We start from the raw sequence: 27719 nt of genomic DNA on the forward strand, positions 1-27719 counted from the left end.
AGACACGTCTTGCACTTCAACAGCCTCCGTTTGCAGATTAGTCGGGATCTTTATTCTGACAACCTGAAGTGCGATCACTGCAGTTCAAAATAATATTCTGCATTTATCAGTGAGGCTCAAGGGAACTTTAAGGGTGACAACTTAAACAATCCGTTTAATCGATTCAAGCCCAACAAAACTCCCAGGTTTATTTTATTTGGGTGAGACAATACCACACCTACTGCCACCCACCCACACTCCACAAACACACATATGTATCACTGTTGAACATGCATCCGCTTATTATTCTATACAGTTTAACAAGATGGTATCTCAATACGTATGCAAACTATCACTTCCGTCACTTGTGTTAATCCCTTGTAGCTAAAGGAACCCGCTAATCGTTTTTCATTACCAATATACCAAGTACGATTGACCCCAACTAGCAGCTCGTGGAACGTTTAGCAACCATTGCACATAGGATGCCACCCTAGCCGGTGACTGTACATCTGGTGTTCATTACTACGATAAAATCAACGGACCCCTACGGTTGTCAGAAATGAAGGACGCGTGATCTTGAAAAAGATCGCTCGAAATCTCCGGCAACAAGGTGTTGTCCGTTCACGACTCTGACGTCTACGTCTGCTATAACGACCCGTCGAAGACAACACGATGGCTCCCGAAAATGACCTACCATAGCATATAAGATGAGTATGTGCAGTACATGATATCGCTGAGGGTATGTGGTGAAAATAGCAACGATGGCGTGTCTTAAAAGGCCGTCTCTGACGTCTTCAAAAACAGATTATGCCTTCGGACTTCGGACTTACAACTCACATATCACATATGTTCCACAACCAGTCCGGCCAAGGAGACCCGAACTCAAAGTACACAATCGATAACATCTAACAGGAATACGACTCAGCCAGATCCTCCACGTATTACTGAACTGCCCATCACAATGACCACGTGCTCCGGCATAGAAAGGTTACATATGACAAATGTCAGACCGTATGGAACATCATTCTCAATGTCTCCTCTAGCGGCATGAATGGCACCCTAATGTTGTTTGAAGAACTAGCTACGCATTTGACTGGTACACCAATAAGTTCTAGAACCTATACATGTAAAAGGTCAAAGTTACGATCGAAAGGTAAAGTATTGCGACGAAATTCATAATCAAGTACGCTTAGGTCCGGCGGGGCCGCTTGCACGAAGCGAGTTGTGACGACCAGAAGTCAGTCAGGACCACTAAAGAAGGTCCGAAGAGAGCGTGAACATAAGCTGCATACCTAGACGCACTGGTGGATGGTGGCAGTGCCAGACAATACTATAGGTGACAGGTCATCGTCCCGCAAAAGTATGAAATGGCTGATGAGGAAATTGAAAAGCTATACGGCCTCTGAGAGGCCCGTCTTGGGTAGATGATGACCAATGGGCTGGTGAGTGGTGTACTGTGTACGTTAGTATTCACCAGTCGGCATACTTTTATTAAAACTCGAGTAACAAAAGATATTTTAATATTTGTAATGCTTCTTTTAGGAATGCACATAAACTAAAGCCATGCATAACAAAATGTAAAGTTTTGTGTCTCAAAATAAAGTCTAGTTAATATCTTCTCCGACATACTATATGCTCAGTTCATGTGTATCTCTGTGTGTTTCGAATTTTTAACGTAGCCTTAACCTTTTGAGTCAAATCGCTACGATGCCTGCAGTGTTGCTTTTTATAGTAATGTCTAGCACTGAGACGTCATGCCGCAGTCCCACCCAGTCACATTATCCTGACACCAGGCTGACCAGTCCTAACACTAACCTCTTAATGCTGACAGAAAAGCGAGTCGGATGCTAGTGCCATTTCTTGTAAGTCTTTGGTATGACTCGGCCCGAGTTCGAACTCGTGACCTTCCGCATCCAAGGTGTACGTTCTAATCACTTAGGCCACAGAAGCGGTCTTCAGTACATTTAACAGATTAACCTCGTAAATGAATATTTTATCACGTAACTCTTGTTGCCAAGATAGAAGCAATAATAACACAAAATATGGGACTGGAATTACATAGGCACAAGGAATAGGACATAAAATAGCACAATATCTAGGAGCTAGAATGGAACATTCACAAAAGCTAAAATATAAAATGGTAACAAACACAAAATCTAGATTTCTTACCTTTTGCAATACTTTTAATACTGTCCAGTACCAAACCTTTCATAAACCTAAAATGTCTGTCAAAAGTTTCCATACTAGTCAACTATTAATTGCTGCCAAATTAACATGTATGACCTATACTCAAATGATAACGTACAACATTTTGATATTTGATGTCTTGACAACATACAATGCTGTCAGGCATTTCTGCGCACTTAAGGTATCCGCCTCCAGTACTGACGCAAAACGAATACCGAATTCGACCGATTGACGAAAATAAAATACAGCAATGCTTACCATTTAAAAAGAGGCAGTTGTCACCAGAATATTCTGTTTAAAATAATATTAATTTTGGACACAGGGGATACCACCACGTGTTTTCTTTATTCGCGATATATCGGCCTATTCTGCGCACAGCGTTGAAAAGATGTAATATTTATTAATCGGGCAATAGAAATTAAATGCATTACTTAGGACTGTTTCTGTCAGCATTTCAGTCGAGTAATTAGGTCAGATTTATAGCTAGGTTTACAAAAGTGAACGTAATAATGCCAATATATATTAAGCAAACAAAACCGATCTTGTAAAAAGGTTAGTAAAGTTCAACATTTTATATTTTAAAAAAATAACTGATTATGTGGAAGAGAAACAACAATAAATATGATGTAACGTGTTTACAACGTCTTGCTGATGGGGAAAAACTACTTAAGAATTTAGAAACAGACTATATGCCGGTGAATTTCTTGAGAATTTATATTCTAGCGGCAAGTTGACGCGTTGGGTAGCAGACGAGTTTCTACATGTGTGGCAACTTCTTGCGCAAATAGAAACTTGGATTAAAATGCAGTATTGTTTTAAGGTATACATTTCCTTCTTTTATGTAATGTATTTATTTGCATTATTCTAAAAGATACATAGTAAATATGACTTTCTGGGTTACCGGTTCAAGAAGGTCATGGAGCGGTCTTCGTGTTGACATTTAGAAATCACATTTTCATATGCATTTCGAGTCGAAATGTGAGATATTTTTGAGCAGTTTACGAATATCACTTTTCTTAATTAAAGTACGACCGTTCTTTCTTGATACAAAATGGATTTTTGAACCAAAATAACACGTGATCCAATATTTACAGAAATGGCGGATCGTTGCGCAGAATTACCCGACGCACAGAATTGGCCGACATGGTGGTATTATATATGTACTTCAACTACTTGTATATCTCACCTCTGTCTGCGTAGGTTCGAGCCTCGGATTCGGCCAGTGTGGGTATGTGAGAAAGCTTGCCAGTAGCTTCTCGAGGGTCAGTGGTTTTTTCTGGGGATTTCCCGGGTTCTTCCTCCACCATTAATACTGGCCGCCATGTATAGCCTGTCGTGTGCTGAAAAATGGCGTTAAATCCTACAACAACAACAACACAACAACAACAGCTACTTGAACAGCGTTGACCTTCCCCGTAAAAATGCAAGCGTTGGTCTTAGTCCTTGGTAGAGAAATGCGTCGATATATTTCAATATTTTTCTACTTTATAAGATTCACATTAAAAAAATGCCTTAGTTTCATCTACATACATTACTTACCATCAGACGAGAGTTCATGTTCTATAACCCATCATGTCTTCACCACTAGCACAGGTATTTCCATTGTTACTATTATTAGATTATTTAGTCAAGGTCGATTGGATCGTCACTCGGGCTATTCCGGTGAAGTAAAGAAAATAAGCTCGGAAGCGGTTATGGAAGACGGAAAAGTCGGTTACTCTTCTGATTGTGACCTGGTCTCGCAATCCTGAATCTTTTTTTTTTTTTTGTTTTTTTTTTTTGTTGAAAACCGATCACTTTTATTGAGGCATTAAGGGATTGGAAACTGCAAGCAAGATTTACTTTACAAGGTGCAAAACTACGCACCTCCGAAAATGAACATCTGACAATTCTACCTTTGCATAAACACACATTAACAATCTCTTTTTAATGATTTCTGCTATGTTTAAATTACATCCAAGAAATGTATTAGACTGCAGTAAGTCATGAAAATTAACAAAGTAATGGGTCCAAGTGTTTGGAACCAATTTGTTGCTCTTAACAGAGGTGACTTCAGAGTTGTACGGCATGGGTATAAATACCGTATAATATCCAAAATTGAATAGTAAATCGGCAGATAGTTGCAGGGGCAGGGGCCAGTTTTTATGTACAAATTTAATTCCGCAATCAGGGACCTAATATTAAAAAAATCATAAACAATCAAATACACAAGTGAGGTATACAAAAAAGGTCGATATTTTTGGATGCCTATATTAAAACAAAGCATAAGAATATTATCCACTTGACCAGAGAAGTCGATGGCAGCTCATAGTAGAAGAAGTTTATGCACCCCAATCCCAAATTTATATCTGTAATTTTCATGTGAGAAGGTAATTGTTGACACCATGTGATGCTCACATTGCAAACGCAAGCCCTTTTCCGAGATGACAGATCTGCACAATAGTGTGTACTAAACAGGTTGATGCAACTGAAAATAGTTGTCATTCAAGCCGTTTTTGAGATATTCTGCTTGCCCCAAACCCGTGTTTACTGCTATGGGAGGCTAGCTCTTCTTCCTAGCCGACTATTTGTATTTCACTTTCAACATACTGCAGAGTAACTATGGAAGGTGTACATGTATAATTTCAAGAACAACACAAGCCCAAAACACCCAGTTCACAAATATATCCATGTATTTAAATAGTAAACAATAATAGCTGAAAAAGTCACAACATAGCCTTGAGTTAAGAAATTTGCCAGGGGCCAATTTACCAAACTGAACCCTGCCACCTGAGTTGCCAGATTGCGGGTCTCGTTTTAGTCTGGTGCCGAAACGCCCGCCAGTCAATTGTTGTTTTTTAGCCATGTTCTTTAGTATATAGCGAAATGTTAATGGACAGTAAACTTGCATTTTGATCAGCTGGCTAACGACATGAAATACACGGGTATATGAGTGTTAAAAACATACAGTGAGTGTTAAAAATACACGGGCATATGAGTGTTAGAAAGTGTGACCTACGTGATGAAACGATACACTACCATGACTAATACATGTTAGTGTTTATAAAATCCTGCGCTCTACCCTCATCAAACTTTGTACGTTTTTATTTGGATATCACAGGGGCTTGTATCGTTATTCATAATTTGCATCTCCTATATGTACTGCATCATAATTATTATGATATAGTACATGTATGAAAGTTAAATTGTAAGCAACGAAACGAGCCCCTGTGCGTGGAGAGGGAAAGGGGTAGTCCTACAACATAAGACGCATCACCCGATATTCTTTTTCTAGCACTAAAACAAAAACAGCATGTAGGACTAAGGGAGGGATTGTTACCTCTTACTGGTAAGGACGGGAAAAGTCAATACAAGGACATAAATTAATGGTACAGTCACACAGTGTTAATCAACCAATGTCACCAAATATGGTTTATTAATTCCATAACAATTGGTTGAGAAAGTTGTGTTGTAAACACTACTTTAGAAAAAGAAAATGATGTGAATGAGTTTCTGACCTTTACAGGAACTGCATTGATAAGGGACATTGTCATAAGTCAACACTGTGATCCTGCACACAATAACAACTGTGGTTAAGAGTTCATTTATAAAGTGATAGTTAACGGCTTTTCATGCACTGCATACAAAGTTTACTTTTAGTTGCCTGGTGTAAGACAAAGTCTTTGAATAGTTATCTTTTGAAATAGGAATGTTCCTCTTCAGCTGCAGCACTTGTGCCGGGGACTGGCATAGATTCATCATTACTATTTTTCAAACAACAATTGTATTTATTGATTATTGTGTCATGATTGCAGTTCATTAAACAGAAATGTCAAGAAGCAGAAATATGGATACTTTAAATTTTATTGTTTTGCACACCACCAATTAGTCATGCACAGACATTAACAGCAACCAGATACAATCAATAAAGGATGCTGGCTTATTTTTTAATGTTTTTTTGCAGTGTTGTTATTTTTTCAGTAACAGAACTGTAATGATTTCTAAAAGTCTTTTAAAAAGTATAGTGTTTAATAACTAATACTTCTGTTAGATTGACATGATGAAACTTGCCTCTAAGTAGTCTGAGTTTTGTCTGACCCATGCCACCCCATTTTTGATATTTGGTTTTTTATGTTGGTATGTAGGGTCAGAATGCACTGCCTATCGAAAAGTTGGAATTCGCTGACACAATTTGGTGTCGGCATAGGGACTCGCCTACTAACAGGTCTAGCAAACTTAAATGACCTTACATTGAGCCATACTTACATTAATTCGATAGGGAAATCATTTATTTTCTCAGAAATTACAAGTATAACACCGATTTTGTCTTGTTTAATACATTGTCAGAATAGACAAACCTACAGAGTTGATGATATTTGTACTCATTCACACCATTTGCATTGCTAGTCACATGACTAGCCAAATCTTGCGACCAATATGCATACCATGTGGACATAGAACACAATTAATTTTACTATATGTTCTCTACATTTGTTTCTCAATACTGATCTTTCCACTGTGTGACAATCAATGCAAATCATATGTTAATCTAAAATACCTTTAAAGATGACTTCACGGTGAAGTTCTTGTGAAAGGTTGACCTGCTCTTTTTTGAGATGCTGGACTGTCAACAGAGCAGCATGTAAACAGAACACAGATTTCACCTCTGGATCATCACCAAGGCCTTATTACTCACTGTGTACTGTTGCTGAAATACACACAGACAATAACACCCTGAACTCATATTATCAAGAATAAAGAATTACCTTTAAATCCCTACCAAAAATGCATAAATAAAACTCTTCTATCACCACCAAAATGAGAGAGGAAAAAATGTTCTAAAAACAGACTAGAACTACATTCGTGGATACTGAACTGGAAATACTAACTGTGACCCGATTCCATGTCACAGGTCAAATAGTCACGTGATAACAACAAAACCGCGTTGACTTGTGGCTTCAGCATGTTCAATCTGCTTCTTTCCAGGATGATGCAACAGCGACATGTTTCCAGCTGGTATAAACCATGGTGAACATGATACAATTCTATATATGTAATGTCCATGTTATATTTTGCATCCATACCAACTTAGAAAATGAGAATCATACTAATTGTTTCCTTATTTTCCTTTTCAGTTTTGATAATTTAAAAGAATTATTGTGAAAATAATTAAAATTGTTGCGTGTCATTCATAAAAATTATGTCAATTGTTACAGCTATATTTGTCTCTTTATGTTTAAATGTTTACTTCATGATACTTATTTTTGAGGCCACCTAAGTATGTAAGGTTCAACAACACATCATACAAATCCTGGCTATATACTGTCTCCATTTTAGCATAAAAGTGAGACACTTTAAAAAATAAGGCATAACGATTTTGTTTGAGGTACACACAACTATTAGTTTTATTAAACAGTACATGTTGTTGTTGTTCTAGGGTTTAACGCCATTTTTCAGCACAAGATAGGCTATACATGGCGGCCAGTATAACTGGTGGAGGAAGAACCCTGGAAAACTCAGGGAAGAACCACCGACCTACAAGAAGCTACTGGCAGGCTTTCCCATGTACCCACGCTAGCCGAGCCTTGGACTCGAACCCACAGTACATGCAATATGACAGTAAAATGATACATATTCTTTCCTTTTTTAGAAAATGCAGATGAAACTTTGGATGAGTTGCCCGAGTTAGAGTCTGTTTGGGAAGATGAAGTGTAGGAGGATTTGATGGAGGAAGAAGAGCAGGCAGAGGATGAAGATGAAGAGGAGACTGTGGAAGAAGAAGAGGAATCTGGTTCAGTCCAAGAAAGTGATGAGTTGACTAGTGTAGAAGGTATATTCAGATGAATAATCAAGTCATTTGATTCATATACATGCACATCTGAAATTTACTGTTTTTAAAATAATACTGATAATATTTTTCATCATTGTTATCATCATCAAATTAATAGTAAGAATATTTTTTTCTAAAAAATGTCATACATAAACCAAGAAGTTTAAAAAATCAAATAGCTTCAAGTTTCTTCACAGCATGAAAATTCTATGACTAGGGGAAAGTTATCAATAATATACTGCAGTTATTTGAGATATTACATGGTATGTGAGATAGTGGATGGACCTGAGTCATTAATATCCACCCATAAAGGTCAGGTTTAATGGGAAAAAATGATGCAAGATATGCCAATAATTAACATGCAAAAATCACTTCGACAGATTTTAAATCACTTATGTCATTAAAGCCTCTAATAATATTTTACAATTTTAAATTTACACTAAATAACATAAATGATATATTGGAACTTCAACAACTTACACTTTCTGAAGACCACATATTGAAACCTGTGCATGTCAGTTATATTTTAAGATCACATTTAAACACAATGCTAACTTAATTTAGGAATTATATCTTCAAATATTACATTAGTTTGACTGTATTTGCAGCATTCAACAAGGAAAAGTAGGTCACAGTGACCAATTGTTATAACACTAATGACTTTTATCATATTGATAATCACACTGTCAAACTTTAGTCATCCAAGTAAATTTTAATCTTTAGGCAAGGCATTTGTAGAGAATTTGATAAGAGTGCTCCTTGCATAATCATGCCATTCCATGTGGTCAGTTGGTAATTTTTTTTTTATTGAAAGTTGTTCCTGTGCTGTATAATTGTTATTGCCATTCACAGAAACACTGGTATATATAAAAGCTTACGGAGGGTGCACAGGTCTGCGAAAAGTTGGAATTTGCCTTTTTCAAAGATCAAATGACAATAAACAAAAATATCCAGTGCAACGTTGCTTCTTCATATAAATTCCTATTTCTATTATAGGTTCCATTGGGAATCCTAAACAAAGATGAATCTACTACAGCAGGCATGATTGAGATACTGGAGAGTTACAAGGAGTATATCCCTGAGAATGAGGATGGGGATCCACTTCCACTTTTACTTTATTGTGATGGCTTGAGATGTGAGATGGTCGAAGGGGCTCAACGGGCTCGAATAAATTGAGCTGACAGGTGGGCGAGACTTGACCTGTTTGAGCCTGCCATACAGGAGTGGCACAGACGACTCATGATTTTCCAGGTGTGAATATGAAGAAAGTAAACATTTCACAACATATCATTTATACTGATTGATAATTGCAGTAAAACCTGCTGTTGTAGAGAGGTAGAATATAAAAGACGCCTCATTGTTCAGAAAGGAAACCATATAGTGGTATATCCTGTCATATTTAAGATAAAATGACCCCTTTATATATATGACACAGGTCAGTTAATAATAAATTGGTGGGTTCCTTTCAGTATCTTTTATATACAGGTTTTATGGTATTACATTTTTACTACATTTTATCATCTTTAACATAAGCTATTAAGGTGTAGTACATAAAGCATGCAGTATCTGATTATATATCGCACTTTGCTGTGCAACTTGCATCATAGCTTATTTTGCAAGTCCAGAAGACATTCATCAGCCTGTAACTGTGTAACACTTGAAAAAAGATTAACAATTTTGTTATTTTAAAGAGACGGAGTAATATTATGAAATGCCCCAAGGATACCAAGAAGGGTTCGAGATTGTTAAAAATAAAATCTGGATGTGTATCATTTAATTCTGCCTATTGCTGACTTTTGAATTTATCCCTTCAGGCACAGCTTAGTCACTGCATTATATTCAGAACCAAGTTTACTATTGCAAGAGTCAGGAGACTATAATCAAAGAAAAATGACTAAATTTAAGTTTAAAGGTCACAGAGAAGGTAACATTATATAACATGAAGCAAGTGTATGACCATAAAGGTGTTACAAAAACTATAATGGATTGTTTTGACAAAGCGGAGGCACTGTTAGAGTTTGTGATGGAAGGTTATATCATATTGTATGCAATGGAACTCTCAGGTATGACAGAAATAGATGATACACCTAAAGGCTTTCCTGACTCACCAGAAGAAAGTAGAAAGTATAGAGATGAGCTCTCAAAAAGAATTGTGGAAAAAGTATATGAGAAGGTGAATACCAAGGAAGTCATTCATGTTGCAGTAGAACCAGTGATTGATGGTGGGGATTATTGTATATGCCGGTTGGATGCTGGTGGACCAATGGTTTATTGTAACAACCATTATTGTTAGAGGGGTTCCTGGTTCCATCTGGAGTGTTTAGGTATGGAGGAAGATGATGTACCAGAAGGTGAATGGTTCTGTTCAGAGGAATGCAAGAGGGAGCTTGCATTAAGTTTAAGCTGGAGAAAGAAGATGACAGCTGATAGACTTAAAGATGCCAAAAATGAATGTCAAGAGATTAATTTGGAGGGGTTTAAATGATATAGCTTGGCATGATGCTGTAAAAGAAAATGATGGTCCTAGAATGATAAGGTACTGGAAATTTGACCTGTTTGAATTTTATGAAAAGAATCACCCCAAGAACTTGATATTTGGCTTAAGGCTGATTGCAAACATTGCTGGAGCAACATCAGAAAGACAAAAACATGGGAAAGAACAGTCAATTTTTAAGGGAGGAAAAAGAAATAAACATTCCCAAGGACCTACATTGTGAACATCTGTGTGTGTGTGTGATTTGGATCTTTAACATAGCTTTTAACAATTTTTCAGTCATATCGCTACGATGTCTGCAGTGTGGCAGTTTATAGTGATGTCTAGCACTGGGGCATCTTGCTGCATACATGTGGCATGATGTCCACCCAGTCACATTATCCTGACATCAGGCTGACCAGTCCTAACACTAACCTCTTAATGCTGAGCGCCAAGCGAGGCAGCTGTTAGTACCATTTTTGTAAGTCTTTGGTATGACTGGACCGAGGATCGAACCCACGACCTCCCGCATCCAAGGCAGATGCTCTAACCACTAAGCCACTGGAGCAGTTTGTGAACATCTAAACAGAGAGTATAAGAAGAGTAGTAGGGATGTTGGAGGCCAACTCACCACTGACATAATCAACAGACACAGCCAGATATTAGGAGTAGGAAAGGCTGTTAATCATATGTTTGATGAGAAGGTCATCTATAGGCCATTCGGCACTCAAAAAGCTGGAAAGGTTCACAGAAAGAAAGACAGAATGGTTCAAACACTGAAGTCTCAGAATTTGGTCAAGTATCAAAGTGGAAGAGCATTCAAAGGTTTTGAAGATGTGTCATGTATCATGGTGATCATTGTTTCACATATTTGTGTCAATTGACTAAAACTTTTCAAACTGATAGTAAAATCTTTAATGCATAAATGACACTAACTCTCTCTCTCTCTCTCTCTCTCTCTCTCTCTCTCTCTCTCTCTCTCTCTATATATATATATATATATATATATATATATATATATATATATATATATATATATATATATATAATTACCATCTATGTCTTTTTTTTCAATTCCTTCATGGATTCCATATGCTTTAATGTTATGGTCTTTCATTGTTTTCACCTGATCTTTTATCAGTGATTTCAAAGGTGATATGACCAAATTTGTTGCTTAGGACAGTGCATCTGAAATAAAATTAGTTTGCTAAACTTTGATTTAAGAAAATATAATTTGTCTTACTCAGAAATTATCTTATTGTGATTAAGATATGACAGTAATTGACCTATTCATATCAAACCTATATGCATTGATGCATATCACTGTGCTCAACTTTAATGTGGACATACAAAACATTAGCAATTATGTATATACATTACTTTGATTTTTGTTGTTGTTGTAGGGTTTAATGCCATTTTTCAGCACACGATAGGCTATACATGGCGGTCAGTATTAATGGTGGAGGAAGAACCCGAGAAAAATCCACTGACCCATGAGAAGCTACTGGCAAGATTTCTCACCCACACTGGCTGAATCTGAGACTCGAACCCACGCAGACAGAGGTGAGATGGCAATGATCCATAACGGAGAGCGCTTTAGAACACTCCGACTCAGCCACTCAGGGCCCCTACTTTGATATTACACAATTTTATATTTATAGCATTATACAAGCATACCTGCTATTACATAAAGATAATCTTTTCATATATTTTCATAGCACAAAATTATAGTGTATATGAAATCAACATAACTCAGCAGCATTTATTCAGTGTAAATCACACTTAAGTGAGTTAACTCTCTCTCTCTCTCTCTCTCTCCTTACCTTGTCCAACATCATTGGTGGGAGAATGTAGCATGCACTTTTCCCATATCCTGTGGGAAGGACGACAAATATGTCACTTCCATCAATTTCTGATTTTATTATCTCATACTGTTTTTCTTTAATATTAAAATAATATCCATTTTCTTGAAGTATCTCATTGGCAAGTGCTTCCATGTTTATGGCTTTATCTGCCATTTTGCAATATAGGTTTATGCAACAAAACTTCCTTTCCAGAAAGAAGACAAGAACTCAAATATTGAATGAAAGTCATGCAATGTCTGCAATAACACTAAAGAATGCATGATTTTCAACATATTAATTGAGATGACACCAGCCGGAAATGTGTCGCTGTCGCCTCATCCTGGAAACAGGCAGATTGATCACACTGAAGCCACACGTCAATGTGGTTTTGTTGTTATCACATGACTATTTGACCTGTGACATGGTATGCATATCGATCGCAAGATTTGGCTAGTCATGTGACTAGCAATGCAAATGGTGTAAAGAAGGTCAAATTTCATCAACGCTTTAGTTTCGTCTCATCAGACACCGGATTAAAGACAAAATCAGTGCTGCGATTCAGTCTAAGCGAACATTTACCCCGTTCAGCAAATATTTCTCTTGCAACCACATGTCCAAATGCAAACGATCCATCAGTTCTAAACTGTTCTTATGTAAGATTTTTTTTCTCTTTCCTCAAAGCCGTCATTGCTTCCATCTATTTTGTCGAACTTGCCCGCTTCGTCATTCTTGGCACCTATTCCGTACGTCAAGAGATTTTCCAGGTAGGCACGATAAGGGTAAGTATCCATGCTGCTGCTGACCAGTTTGTTGTTCAAGTACAAGTCCACTGAGCTGAACAAGGAATGCATGAAATTGTTGACGGGAGCTATATTCTCACTGTCTTCTACTCCATTACCATCCTTATCTAGAACTTTGACTTTCAAGTACAAGTAACTGCTATTCAGATCGATGTAATCTTCGGGCTGTCCCTTGATTTCAAACTCGATGGGAGCAGAATCGGTCAGTGAGGAGACGGGATGAAATTCCACCCATTGGGATACTTGCATGGTCATCATGGTGGGCGGCATGGCAAACAGATCCAGTTCCAACTTGGAACAGGCGCATGACTCTCGGTGCATCATTTTTTTGTTGTTGCTGTGTCTCAATAATCGAAAACGTCTTAATCTCGAACGGTTCTTCTTTTCTTTGCCTTTCTAGTTTTAGAAGTGTGAAGTCTGGTGAAAGGGTGTTTTCTTCGTCGTCTCTTTCTGCCTTGTCCTTGCTGAATGCCTGACTCGGTAGCGTGCAGGGCATTTATAGGTGTGTCTCGTTGGCCCAAAAGGTCTTTACCCGTTTGCAGCAAGACATTTTTGCCTGCCCTCATGAAAGCTTCTTTAGGGTTTTGTTTGTCGATGATGACATTTTGGAGAAATTCTTTGTCTTGCGTCAGTGCCACATCTTTCAAGGCGTGCAATCCGCGTGTCACCATCGGTTTCAACACAGGGGCCACCGAACGAAAGGCCGATTTTAACATATCTCCTAAACCGTGTCCTCGCTGTCGAGCAACCCCTCGGTATACTGGATACCTGACTTACGAATCGTGAGAGAACCGTTTTCGAAAATGGAGTTTCACCGTGACTTTTCCTTTGGTGAATGGAATATTTTGTCCCAAATCTCCTTTTATAACAATGTTGACCGTGTCCAAATACGACTTGCTGACGCAAATAGTGAGGATGTACAAATTCGCGGTGAACGTGGTAAGTGTTTCCACCTTCCTCGTCAGTGGCTGTGGCAGAATTTACTTTAAAAGGAATGACACGCAGTAACGGCACAGAGGTGTGTCCCACCACGTTGTACTCCACCACATCGGAGTACACAAACATCAAATTCAGTCCCTGGTTCAGTTCTACCGGGAAACGAAAATACCTCGCAAAATGCCCGTTGTTGTCAATATTTGCTATGTGAATTTTTTTGGTCTGCTTATCCGTGACCAAATTGAGGTCTCCACACAAAATGTCATACAATTCTGGGCAAAATTTAATACGTATACTTCTATCCTCACTTTCAAATCTGATGAATAGACGGTGAGACTGTTTGTGGTACTCCATGGTGACACGTTTATTTAGTTTGGTCAGAACTTTGTCAAATGCTACATGGAATTTGTCAGCGATGGCCACCACCAGATGTTGACCACTAAAATAATGGCCTGAGTTAATTTTAAAGTGATAAACGTAAAAAGGAGGAGAAGTGTCACAGCTGTGGAGCATTGGGGTCTTGGGAAGTGATTTATGTTGAGAAGTGGTCGTCATTGTTTGCTGCACTGTTGGGTCCAGAATTTCGACGTCAAAAGTGTTTTGAGTTTCAGTGATGTTTTTGATTTGTGTTGGGTGAATCATTTCTACCAAAGCCACTTCCCAATGGGCTTCGTGATCTAATGGGATGGCCTGAGGTAATTTGGCCGTGTAACAGCACAACGTGTTGTGGGGAAACACCTCCATGGAACTGTCACTGGGTAAGGTTAAGTAAAATTGGTTTTGGTGACTCATAATTCCAGAGTTCTGTGGCTGTCCGAGGGGTTACTGGACGTCAGAGGCGTGTCTCCGCCCAAAATGGGGTTCTGGTTGTGGTTGGAGTGGTGACTGGCACTGGCACTGGACACAAGGTTTCCGTGGTTTCCGTTCGAGGAGAATTTCAGGGAGGGATTGGGAAGCAGGTAACCGATGCAACTGCTCAATAAAATGGTCCACAATTGTTTGTCTCCTTGTTGCAAACTCAAATTGGCAATGGCTGCCCCGATGACACAATACACCACGAAGATTTGGCAGAAAAAGATGATTTGCGTTTTAGGCACACGTTCTCCACACCACACCCACAAAGGTTGTTTTTGTAAATCTTGCACAGAAGAACTAGGTGAAGGAGTGGTCGACGTAGCTGCGTCTGTGTGAAAGGGCATGATGGTCACTTCTTTTTATAGTCGATGACTTGCGAAGCGTCAATCCAAGAATCAAAACTGGGTGGATATCCTTTCTAACGTACTTTGACTTCTTTGACACGTCGTTTGCCTACTTTACGGGTTCTGCGTTCGAGAATGCTTTCGATGTCGTACACGTCGTCTTCTTTTTTGGTGACACGTTGTAACTCGGGCAAATAAAACGTTCCTTTGAGCACTTCTCCGTTCATGTCTTCCAATTTATAGACGGCAGGATGACGGCCATGCACTCGTCCATGCTTCGATGGTAAGATTGGTTGTACGCTTGCACCAGGTGCGGTAAGATGTCGATATACTTCAAAGTGTGGTGATGCGTAAAATATTTCCACATGCGTTCTTTCAAAGTGCGTTGAAAACGTTCCACGATGCTGGCTTTGGTTTCGGAATTCTCGGTGGTAAAAAAATGAATGGCACGTTTCTTTAATTCTTTTTGGAAAGCTTGGTTCAGAAATTCGGTGCCTTTGTCCGTTTGCCATCGAAGAGGGTGACGACCACTTTGTTTCAACACCCGTTGCAGGGCTCGCACTAATTCGCTGCTCGATTTGGAACTCAAGGGTACGACCCAGGCAAATTTGGAAAAGACGTCGATGACACAAAACAAATATTTGTAGCCACGATTGTAGCTGGCCAAATGAGAGACATCGGCTAAATCGGCTTGCCATTGATGATCGATGCCTTCCACTCGGGTGCGACTTCTGGCAAACTTGCGTCGAATGGGTTTGTGTAAAGTGTAGGTAGCTTGTTCTTGTAACCATCGTTGCACTTGAGGTAAACGGAGACTTTTCAGTCGCATTTTGGCAGCACGATACAATTTTTGAACTCCTGCGTAACCTGCAGGATGCGAGGGATCGTAGTAAATGCTGGCTAACACTTTTTCCATTTTTTGTGTTCGTTTGTGTGTTAATAAGACACCCACTCTTGAAGGATGCTACTCTTTTTCTCTTGGGGTATCTTCTTGGATTGCAATGCTTTGCGTGTGCGACCGGCAATAGGTGTCGAGGAGGAGGAGGATGTGTGAACAGGAGATATCGGTTCTTGTTTCACTTCTGTCTTCACTTCTGTCTTCACTTTCTTTTTCTCTTGTGATGAAGAAGGGGTGGCCATCATCTTTTTAATCCATCCAATTCTGGAGGTAGGTGGTGTTGTTAAGTTGCGTACTTTTTCTGGTGGAGTTTGAAACCCTTCTTCTTCTTCTTCTCCTTTTCCTGTCTTGGTCACTGGCACTGGAACTGGTACTGATACTGGTGATGGTGCTGGACTTTTCATCAAGGTCTTAAAATCTTTCAGACTGGGTAGAGCTGTTTCGTCTAAAGCTTTCTGGTGAAAGAGTTGCAGTCGTTGCAAGAGTTGACCGTACTTTTGCGATTTTTCTGTTTCGGACAAATCTTGGCGATCCATCAAGGACTGCAATTCGTGTTGTAACTGGGACATCTCACTCAAACGGGGATTGGGAGGTAAATGCGGGGTGCGTTGTTCTTGCCAACGATGGTATTTCATCCATCGTTTGTAAGGCACTAAAGCTAGTTTTCGTCCTTCCATGGGGTTGTCAGGGGTCAATTCTGAGATCTTGGGACTTCCGAGGGCCTTTTTATCTTGCTCCCACCAGTCCTCCCAACATGGTTCCCAAGACTCCTTTCAGTAAGGGACCTAATAAGAGGGGCAAAATGCCTCCACGTTGGACCAACATCTTCTTCTTTTGACGAAGTGGAATTTTCTTTTGAAGCATTTGACGAAGAACGTGACGATGTTTGCCTAAGCATTGTTTCTGGTGTTTGGACAAAGAGATCGTGCCTTTCAAGACCTTCAAACAGCATTTGTACACGGTATCGATGACCTCTTTGGAGGCTGATTGAATGAGTTTTTTTCGTAGGGGTGGAGAAGCTTTGGACAAGACAGATAACATATCCCCATGTTTAACTAAACGAGGAGGCAGACCTTTTCTTTTCTTTCCTTGGGGCTGTTTAGAAGAGGGATGTTTTCTGGAAGGTGACATCTTTGAGTCTTCAGCACCAAAAACACTGATACCCCTACTTGGTCACAGACCTTTTTTATACTGGAACGCGTCGCCACTGATTGTCTTTACGTCGTATCAGTTTGAGGACAGGCATGACACGTCATGCAGGGGTACGTAACGGACTAAATCGAGCCAGTTCTTGCTTGGACAAATCCAGTAAACTTTGTAACATGCCCGATCTTTCTTGGACTTTGATTTTGGGAGAAGGTACTTTGTGAGCAGCAGCCACTGCCACTAAATTGGAGGGTCCTGCCACTGGGGAAGTTCTTCTTGGGGTCATCAACGGAGATGTTCTTGGTGTGATCAACGTCTCCAAGTATTCTTCAGTTCTTGGTGTCATCAACGGAGAAGTGGATGAACTTGAGGCTGCCGGAGACGCAATCACCGCCGTGGCAGGTCGTGGTTTGCGAGTGTAAAGTTGCGTCCTGGCCGAAGTGCCTCTCTTGCGACTAGTTTTCTTCTGTGGACTTTTCTTTTTCTGGGGGCTTCTTTTCTTTTTCCGGGGTGGCGTCTGGTAAGAGGAGGGTCAAGCCACAGGAGAAGTTCTCCTTGGGGACCTGGTCTTTTTCTTCTTCTTGGAGCTTCGTTTGACTTTTTTCTTGGGGAGAAGTATGGGGGCATTAGGATCCCATCTTAAGAGAGAGCGAATGATGACCCCTGCTAGAGTACCGCTCCCTCCAGGTTTCAAAATGATTTGTTTTTTGGTTTGAGTGTCGATGCGGGGATCGGCCAGTTGGGTCAAAGCGACTTTGTTTCGATCAAAAAAGCGTTTGGTTTGATGAGGAATCTGAATGATTCCTTGGAGTAATTGACGTGTCGATCAAAAAAGCGTTTGGTTTGATGAGGAATCTGAATGATTCCTTGGAGTAATTGACGTGCCGTCACCGTGAACCATCGTAAGACTTCTTTGAGACTAGCTTCTAAGACACGAGCTCGTGTTTGTGGATTTTTTTCTCGACTGATGCCATACAAGGCACGAATCAATTTGACGGGAAGATGCGACTGAAGGGACGTCATGTTCAAAATGTGTGTGAGACAGACGAAAAGGGTCTGAGGTTTTTATAGATTTTTTTTTGTGGAGTGAAATTAAGTCGAGGACGGAGACGTGTACAGGACAGGCCCTCCGTCTTGGCACCACTGGTGAAACAAGTGGGTACGAAATCGCAAATCCTAGGGGATCGTAGGTTTCAAATCGACGAGTAAATAGGCGTGTGGAGTTTGAGTGGCATCGTCGTACGCCTGAGTCAGCCAAGGTGTCCCTAACTGTTTGGCTAAGACTTGCACTTGCGATTTATCTCGAGGGCTTTTAAACAAGACCACGTAATGCGCATTGAGACTGATGGTGAGATGGGCTTTACTTTGTTGAAACAAATTTTGGGTGATGTAAACGACACTGGCATTACGGTGATGCCCTTTGCGCGTCAAAAATGACCAAATGGGTTTGACGGGAGTCAGAGACGATGCCGTCGTCTTCTTTGGGAATGCCTTCCACAAACACGATGGAATCGCCTTGACTTTCTCGCAAGAGGCTGTACGCCGACTGCCACTCTTTGTAACACCACACGATCCGCTGAGGTGGTCGATCGATCAAATGATGTTTATGTTCGATCAAACGTTTGACGAATTCGGTTTTGCCTAACCGCTAGGTCCTGCAATGAGCATGTTAAAGGGATGGCGAAGATACAAAGCCTCCCAACTGGCACGATCTAAGTGTTCGTCGATGACTTTGACAGTAGAGGAAGAGGGAGAAGAGACAGCAGAGGTAGCCATAGTGTCTGGAATGTCACTTGTGACACGAAAACAAACAAGACGAGAGTTTATATACTTTTTTTCAGAACAGGTTTATTGAATGTTTTAAACATGAATACGAAAGACAAAAAAATACATAAAAGCCAAAGGCTTAAGTACAAGGATAAAAGGCACATGATAACCATCAACGTGGAATAAGCACAAGTGTCTGTACAACATGTTTTGGGTAATGTTCTGACCAGTTCTATAGGGGGTAAGGTCACACAAGTGTTCTCCCGAAAGGGTCTTTCAGGCCTGTCCACGACAGTCCTGTCCTGGGTGACGGGTTCTTCTGGCACCGTCACTAACACAGGTTGAAAAGTCGCAAGGCTCACAATCGCATTCCACTTCAGAAGCCCCACACTTGAATTGTGTCTGTCTAAACTTGTTTTGTGTTTCTCTAAAAGTATTCATCTTGTTCGCTCGGTCTTGGTAGTCACAATGAACTATCGATCTTGCCTAGGGTTCCTTTTTATATACAGACCAATACCGACGTGTCCATACGGTAAGGTGAAATGATTGGAAAGTCGCACTCGCTTCTGGTACACGATTTGATAGACTTTTTCCAAAGGTCGACTGACGATGTGGTGAGTGGATAAACGTACAATCTTGTTGGGTTGATAGGTGGTCACTTTAAAGTTTCCATCCTCTCCCGAGTGCAAGGCTTCTTTCAATACCCCAAAGTTCACCACACGACTGGTACGATAATTCAGAGTCAATCCTTTCACTTTACACGTCGTGTGCACTTCTCCTTGTGGGTCCCGGTATTCGTAGCCGTAATTTTTGGGACCACCACTGACGAAACTTAGAATCTTGTCGTCGGGATGTTCGTCTGTCCAGGCTCCTAAACGGTCTCCTTCGATGTCAGGGTGCTGTTGACTCGGGTGATGGACGTAAATGCAACTGTCCGTGTCAAAGTACAGGACGCGTTCCCCTAACAGTTCTAAAGCTTCGTACAATTGTAAGCGAGCATGAGCTGTCACGTAAGCCGCAATGATGACATTTCCAAAGGGGTCGTCTTGTACAAAGTCCAGATCTTCTTCGTAATTGACCAAGATCAAATCCTTGCGAACGACGTCCACGTGTTTCATGTATTTGGTTTTATCGTGAATCATCTGAAAGTAGCGGGAAGGTCCTGTCAAATATTCCGTCTTGGGTAAACACGGTCGTTGTGCCATTTTACCCCACAAGCAATTTAACATCACTTTGGCAAACGACCGCCTGCCTTCGTTTTTCTCGATGTGGTCTAAAGAGATGCCTTCTTGTTCATAGTATTTCTCTTTGAATGTTTTTTCCTCTTCGGAAGTGTGACACCAGGAAGGATAACCGCTGGCTTCTTGCTTCAGTTTCAAAAAGGCATCCACGTAGTCGGCGAAAATGCCTTTCTGACTGGGGTCACCCTTGTGGTATTGTTGTGTCTTGGGAAAGTGGCAAATTTCGTACACTTCTAACAGTTGGTATCCCATGTCCAGAGCTTTGAACAATTCTACGCTGACCCAGGTTCCCGTCAAGGCCCGTTCTTCCTGGGTGTGCTGACAAGGTTGGTCTTGGTTGCACGTTTCGGCACAAGTACGGCACAAAGGAAACATCAGTTTGCCTTGGCAATGGTCAGGTAAGACGGGATGGTATAGGTTCGTGGGAGGCAAAACTTTACACTTGATCAAGCCTTCGTATTGTCGAATGTTTTTCAGGTCGATGTGTTCCGTGAACAATTGTGGGTGCCCTGCAGGAAAGCGACAATATTTGCACACGTAAGGATAGAGCGAACACAAGTCCAAGTATTTCATTTCTTCTCCTTTCTCTTCGTCGGCTTGGTACAGCAAACAGGTGGCATTGGTCCTTCCTCCGTACAAACTATCCCTCGGGTTTAGGTGGTACATCAGCTTGTAACTTTCCACGGCATGTTTAAACTCGGGATCGGTTTTCATACGGTGATCGTATTCGTGTTCCCACATTTACACCACTTGGTATCCTTGCTGTTCTAACTTTAGGCGTCGCTGAAAAGTGTCCTGGTACAAGTCTTCCATGGTTCGTTGTAAAAACTGACTTTTAGTGCTACGATCAGGGTAACAGACGGGACATCCGTGAAATAAGCAACCGTTAAACTCGTACACGATCTTGGGGTTTTCTAAGTCCCAGTCATCGACCGAATGCGTTCCGATGGTCTTTTCGCCTCCTCCGTTGCGGGCATGCTGAATCCATTTGTCTTCCTTGTCGCACAAGTAATGTAACCAACGTAGGACTTTGACCGAGTATTGACGTTTGACATAGTGGGTCGTTTGAGGACTGATGACAGCCACGGTGTTTTCAGGCATGGATCGTTGTCGATACACTAAGGAACACGCTTTGGCAATGGTGCAAGCTTCTTTCAAAGGATCGACCCCTCCGTGTTCCATGAACAGTTCTCGAAATTTTCCACAGCAACGCCGTAAAATGTCCACGTCGGAACGACAATACTTTAGCATTTCTTCCTGAAAGTCGAAAGGGTTGGAGGCGTGAGTCTGGTACCAAGCGTAGAAAGCAATGTTTGTGTTGCTCTCGATTGTTATAGCCATAGTCACATTTCTCACAGTAATAACTGTATCCCAGGAATCCAGTGATAGTGGTAATGGTATCGAAATGGTCATCATGATAATAGACATGAATGTATTTTCCGTCCTTAAAGTCTTTCCCTCGAAACAACAGAGGTCCGCGCATTTCTTGAGGGTGCACTTTCAAGGTGTAGAGTGGAGCTAGGACATCTTGCAATTTCTGCATCTCAGGAATGCCACAGAGTGTGTCTTTGGACAGTCCGGCTTGTTGTAACAGGAGGTCTGCTTCGTTTCGTTGTTTGGCTCGGTCGGATCGTTGAATAGTTTTCCAGGCTCTTTTCCATTCTACCGTGTCGTTCTTGTTGGCATAGGATCGTCCCACAATGATGGCTCGGGCTAAACACATCTGGTCTTGAGAATTGTGAATTTGGACGAGACTATTTTTGGTGTTGCGAAGGTCGTTCACCAATAACACCTTATTACGTTGTCCGGTCCCTTGAGGAGGAGAGAAGTGGGCAATTTATCGTGTGGCTTTACCATCGGTGATGTCAAACTGGTCATTAGATTGTTGTACGTGTTGAATCTTGTCCATGACTTTGGAAGGGGTTAGTTCTGCGGGTCTGCTAAACTCGATCCAAACAGGGGATTTCAAGCTGTCGTGATCTATGGATAGTGTCAAGCGATCGTCTTCTTTGGGTTGACATTGTCGCTTGAGTGCGGTGAGCAAAGAATCCCACATCTCGGTGATAAACCCTTCTGCTTTCTCCAATGGTACGTCGGACTTGAAATCTTTAAACTTCACTGTGTAGGTGTAAGCCGTGGTTCTAAATTTTCTAGAGGAGCGCTTTTCCGTCTCTCGAATGGAATAGTACTTTTCAGGGTTGACTAAGGGTGGTGAACTTTGTTTAGAGGGTTCGGATTCTGGTTCACTCATGTCCTCTTCAAAATCACTGGCATGAATTTGTGCCAAGACTTCAGCTCTAGTGCGAGGCGATAGATCACGTTTCTGCCTCTTACTTTCTTCTTCTTTCTTCTCGAATGAATAGGATCGTTTCATCTTGAGTGCAAAACGTCAAATGACTCAAGTTTAAACACCATAGACTAATTTATAGTCATGGCAAACCAGCGTATATAAAAGGGTGTGTGTCTTGTCCTTTCACTATTCATTTCACTCTCAAACCGAGCACAACGATGGAAGAGACTAGCCAAACCGAACGTTTCATCAGAGCTTTGCGAGGGGTCATTAGAAAATTCTCTTCAGACCAGCCGACCAACTATTCTCCTTCCTTTCGAGATAAAAGTCAAGATACTTGCTATATCTGTCAGAAGAAAGGGCATTGGTCTTCAGAGTGTCCAGACCGTCAAAAAAAAAAAAAAAAACAGGGGCTAGAAAAGACAAAAGTCAAGATACCTGTTATTATTGTAAAGAAAAAGGACATTGGTCTCCAGATTGCCCAAAAAAGAAACAAGAGGAGTCAGAAGAAAAGAGGGATTCTTCAGAAGAAGAGAGAGATTCTTCAGATGAAAAAAGCAGCCAGGTGAAGAAAAAGAAACAGGAGAAGAAAAGAAGAAGGGAAGAAAGTGAGGAGGAAGAGGAGGAAAAGACTGTGACGGTGAAGAAATTGAAAAAAAAAGAGAGAGTAAAAAAAAGAAACAGAAGCAGTGTATGGACTTTATAAAGTGTTCTGTTGTGAATTGTGAATTGGATTGTAACTATGGAGAAAAGAATACATTAATTATATAAGGTAAGTGTCTTTGAGTTTTGATTTTAAATAAGAAGCTACATTCAACGCACTCATACACAGACACGTACTATAAGGGTAAAATGTTTTTTTTTGTTGATTTTTGAGTTATTGGCAAATTGAAAGGCTATCTCTTTTCGAGAGAAGTGGGTGGCCCTGAAAAGGGCCTTTTTTGTTGTAGGGGTGAGTTTAAGCAATCAACTTTAACTGCCTTAAGCCTTTGCCATGGCCGAGGCCTACTTCTGATGATGATGATTGGGTTGAAATCACTAAGGGTGGTACGATAGGCTTAGTCACAGGGTTGGCGTGTTTAGCTCGGGAAGGTCGTATTCTCTTCGGTCGTGATAAAGAAGTCTGATACATTTGTTTCAGACTTCTTAACTCCGCTAAAATGTCCAACAGTACCGTGGCCGTTTGATTTTCACCCTCTTGTTTCTTTGCTGCTGCTTCTTCTTGTTGTTGTTTTTTTCTTACCTCTTCTTGTTGCTGTTGCTGTTGCTGTAGGAGAAAAGCTTGTTCCGCTTCCTTTTGTCGTTGCATAAATTTCTCCAATTCTTCTTTCTGTCTCTGTCTAAAATTCTCCACTTGCGGTAATGAAGAATGAGACGAAGGTTCCGGAACAAATTCTTGCGAGGTAAGAAAATCCACAAAATTCCAATGTACCTCTTCTGAAAGCAAGTCCGGGTTCCCTTGGGCGGTCTCCACTGCTGGTACACACCAGTGAATCGTTTTCTGAGTTTCCGTCATGTTGAATCACTGTCTCGCATCGATTGACTGCACACAGGCGCTAGCGAATCTATATAGACCACGTGACGTCACAGACTGCTCTCTTCGGATTGGATGCGGGCTGACTGAATTTTGTCACGCGTGTTTGGATTGGTCAATGAACTCAATCCGTTTCAATCCTTCCTCTCCCTATAAATAAGCGCAGTTCAGCGCAATCACTCACCTGTTCTCGGAGCCTCAAGATGTGGACCGACGTTCAATCTTCCACCCTTGTGTCAACAATGATGTTCAGGACGGACATACCCATGTATGTTCGATCCAAGTGGACTGTTGTCGATAGGACAGATACTAGTCTATGGAGGAGAAGAGTTTACATAGAAAGACAAGGATGCCTCAAGAGGGTACTTGTGTATGGACCTGCAGTTAGAAGGAGTTTAAGAAAAAGAAGATGTGACAGATGCCGTCTATGTTAATATTAACATAAAACCAAAGGCCCTTTCCAGGGCCACCCACATTTCTCGAAAAGAGACTGACTTTCCATTGCCTACCCTTTTTTAAATTTTTTTTAAAAAAAAAATCCCATGTTCAATTCCCCTTGTCCCTAAAGTATTTTTTTTTTCTAACATGTTCAATTCCCTTTGTCCCTAGACAAACCCAAACTCTATTCCCATGTTCAATTCCCCTTGTCCCTAGACAGACCCAAACTCTATTCCCCATGTTCAATTGCCTTTGTCCCTAGAATCGATATTTTTTCCATTGTTCGAATGCCTTTGTCCCTAGAATGTCCCTAGACATTTTTTTTCCTTTCTCCATTGTTAAATTCCATTGTTGTTAATCTTAATCAGGGATTTTTGCCCATGTTAAATATCCATTGTCGCTAATCTTACCCAGGGTGGTTAATGTTAAATTTCCATTGTCGCTAATCTTACCCAGGGGGTGTTTTTAATGCTAATTCCCATTGTCGCTAATCTCACCCCATTCACTACTAGCCTGCTAACGTCAGCATTTTGCTGACCAAGTGCAAAATAACCATTGTAAGTTTCTGTTATTTTTAACAAATAGCATGGATACTTTTTTGAGAATGAGAGTGGCAGTACAATTATGGGTTAAAAAACAAAATTTCAAGATCCGCTTCGGAAAAACCGTTCTTCAATACGCGGACCAAACCGCTGCGCAAACCGATGCAAACTGACAAACTGTTCAAGGACAATTAAATGCACCATAACTGCCTTGTTACTCGGTTTTATTGCAATTACATTACGTTGTAGAATAATATTCAGGCATATCTTCGCAGATATCCAGAGTAAACCTGATTAAGTAGAAGAATGTATTCCACTGCAAAATTCCAATCTGTTTTTATTAGAACCCTATATAAAATATATTCTTTCATGCCAATGATAATGATATTGTAGGTCCTCCTTTGGTATATACGTTCATATTTTGAGCCAATACTTGATCAAACAGCATCTAATCTTGCATGAATTTGGTTTTTAAATGTAAGCGACAGACACATTCTTTGTGTATTTAGGCTTTATGATAGTTTCAATAACAGTAGCATTAAAAGAAGCAATTACGTATGATTGTGATAATAGTGGCACGCGCACACAATTCTTTAAAATGTTAAAGTAGCACCAGTCCTCATTGGCCTACAGGTCACTTTAAGTAGATGTAAAAATAAACATTTTAAGGCTACTGTTGAAACATTGTCTTTGCAAAAAACATTTTCATTTGTTTGGCAAGGTTATGGGTATTTATTTTGTATCAAAAGGATAACTGAACGAGTTACCTTAAGGTACATGGAGTTCATACAATCATATGCAGCTACATTCGTGGGGTAAAACTGTATACATGCTATAAATGAGACCTAACATTACTAGAATCTACCTTAAAGGTAATACCATTATGCAAGTACCTTTCTTCAACAGTTACATGTTTAAGAGTTTTGCTTCAGGCATGTAGAAAAAATTAACCTCTTTAAGACGAACAATTGTTTCTAGAGGCTACATGTTTAACTTGCCAGTTGTGGTTGTTTAAGACGGGTTCTACAGTATTAATCTATTTCGACGTAATACACAATTAAAACCAGTATGGAAACAAACTTATTAATTTTATACAGTAGAAACAAAGTTTAGACTACATGTAAATTAAGCACATTACAATTTTCAGTGCAACCAATGAAGGCCACGCAAACATTTACCTGGCATATGTCGGTTTATCAAGTTAAAAGAACCTAAATCGTATTGCGGAAATATCTCATGTATTAGCTGACAACTCTATTTCGCACTGCAATGTATCACTATAGGTAACTTTTACAATAGAAATTGTGCAGATCACATTTTTACCCATTTTTAGTACTGAGTGTATTATTTTAAGGAATTGAATTTTGAAAGCCTCTAAATATATTAAGCTATTCTTCATCACATCATAAATGACCTAGATATTATATAAAAGGCTTTGTAAAACTTACTGTGTTTTATATTTACCCGCATTCCTTGAATAAATAGCATTTTCACCACACCAAGAAAACACATATTCTTGAGCTCCTGGATATAGACTAATATATCGTGTTATTATGTCCATTCTAAAATAGCATAAGGAGAGCATATTGTTTTGTTGCGAACCATGAAATCGACAACTTTATTACCTGTATGTCATAAATAGATGACATTGTCCATTTTCAGACAATTACAGCAATGTATAAATACATATTATTAAAATTTTGGTTTTACATTTTTTGACCAAAACCCGCTAAGGAAGACATGAAACTTTGTAGGCATACAGGTACGTTAATCTCCATGACCTGCTTAGAGTTTCAGCTCTTTGCATTATTTTCTTTTCAAATGTTTATTATTTGAGGAGTAGAATAGAAAAGGTTTAGACATTTATTTGGTAGAAAGGTTTGGTACATTTGAAAAAGACAAGTTAGACATAACATTTTTCAGGTGTATTAGTTTGCAGATTTAGACGATTTGATTATTAGTTCAGGCTGATACAGCAATTTTACCTTTTGTTTTACACATTCTTGAACGGTTTCGACTTGGACCTTTCTCACATAAACAACTTTAGCATTTATGAGCAATAGTTACTGGACGTAGTGAAATTTTGAATTTTAGTATTTGTGATCAGATGTAGGTGACTTTATAGTGATGTAATGATAAGAAAATTGTATTAATTGTGGATACATACGAATGTAGTGCTAAAAAGAGATCTTCTGTAAACAACATGGATTCATTGTCAGATTGGATTCATTGTTGTGACAAAAATGCTTTCTTTTTTAGCTCCTTTCTTGCAAGCAAGTTCTCCACTTGAGAAAACAAGACTTCACCAGCTTCTGCCTGCCAATATAGGAAATTTTGTCATAGCATCCTGACACTCTTTCTTTCGAACCGCTCTCTCTCTCTCTCTCTCTCTCTCTCTCTCTCTCTCTCTCTCTCTCTCTCTCTCTCTCTCTCTCTGTGCCAGGAAACATATTTCAAATGCTGTCAAGAATGCATTTTTTTTTCTTTTGTCCATTTTCTATTGGTTTCTTTTCCTCTGGAGAGAGAAAGCAAATAGAGATAAAAAGCTATATGACAATATACTAAATTAAAATTCAATAGAAATAATAAGACTCCGTTATAAGAGTTCACCCCATTATTAAATAAAGGGCTACTCA

At 39.9% G+C, this 27719-nt stretch overlaps 2 protein-coding genes across 2 annotated transcripts in view; both read right to left on the bottom strand.

Moving 5' to 3' along the window:
• The window catches only part of LOC149775607 (uncharacterized), a 139834-nt gene extending 136083 nt beyond the window's left edge, over window positions 1-3751 (bottom strand). The window contains exon 1 of the mRNA XM_089943157.1: window positions 3706-3751. Coding sequence (XP_089799283.1) covers window positions 3706-3723 — 18 coding nt within the window. The 5' untranslated portion in view covers window positions 3724-3751. The remainder of the gene's footprint in view (window positions 1-3705) is intronic.
• Window positions 1-27719, bottom strand: part of LOC149775608 (uncharacterized) — a 222246-nt gene that overhangs the window by 93763 nt on the left and 100764 nt on the right. The window lies entirely within an intron of this gene.

The sequence above is a fragment of the Sinohyriopsis cumingii genome, chromosome 19 (genome assembly GCF_028554795.1).
Source record: "Sinohyriopsis cumingii isolate HCF-2022 chromosome 19, ASM2855479v2, whole genome shotgun sequence".
Taxonomy (NCBI): domain Eukaryota; kingdom Metazoa; phylum Mollusca; class Bivalvia; order Unionida; family Unionidae; genus Sinohyriopsis; species Sinohyriopsis cumingii.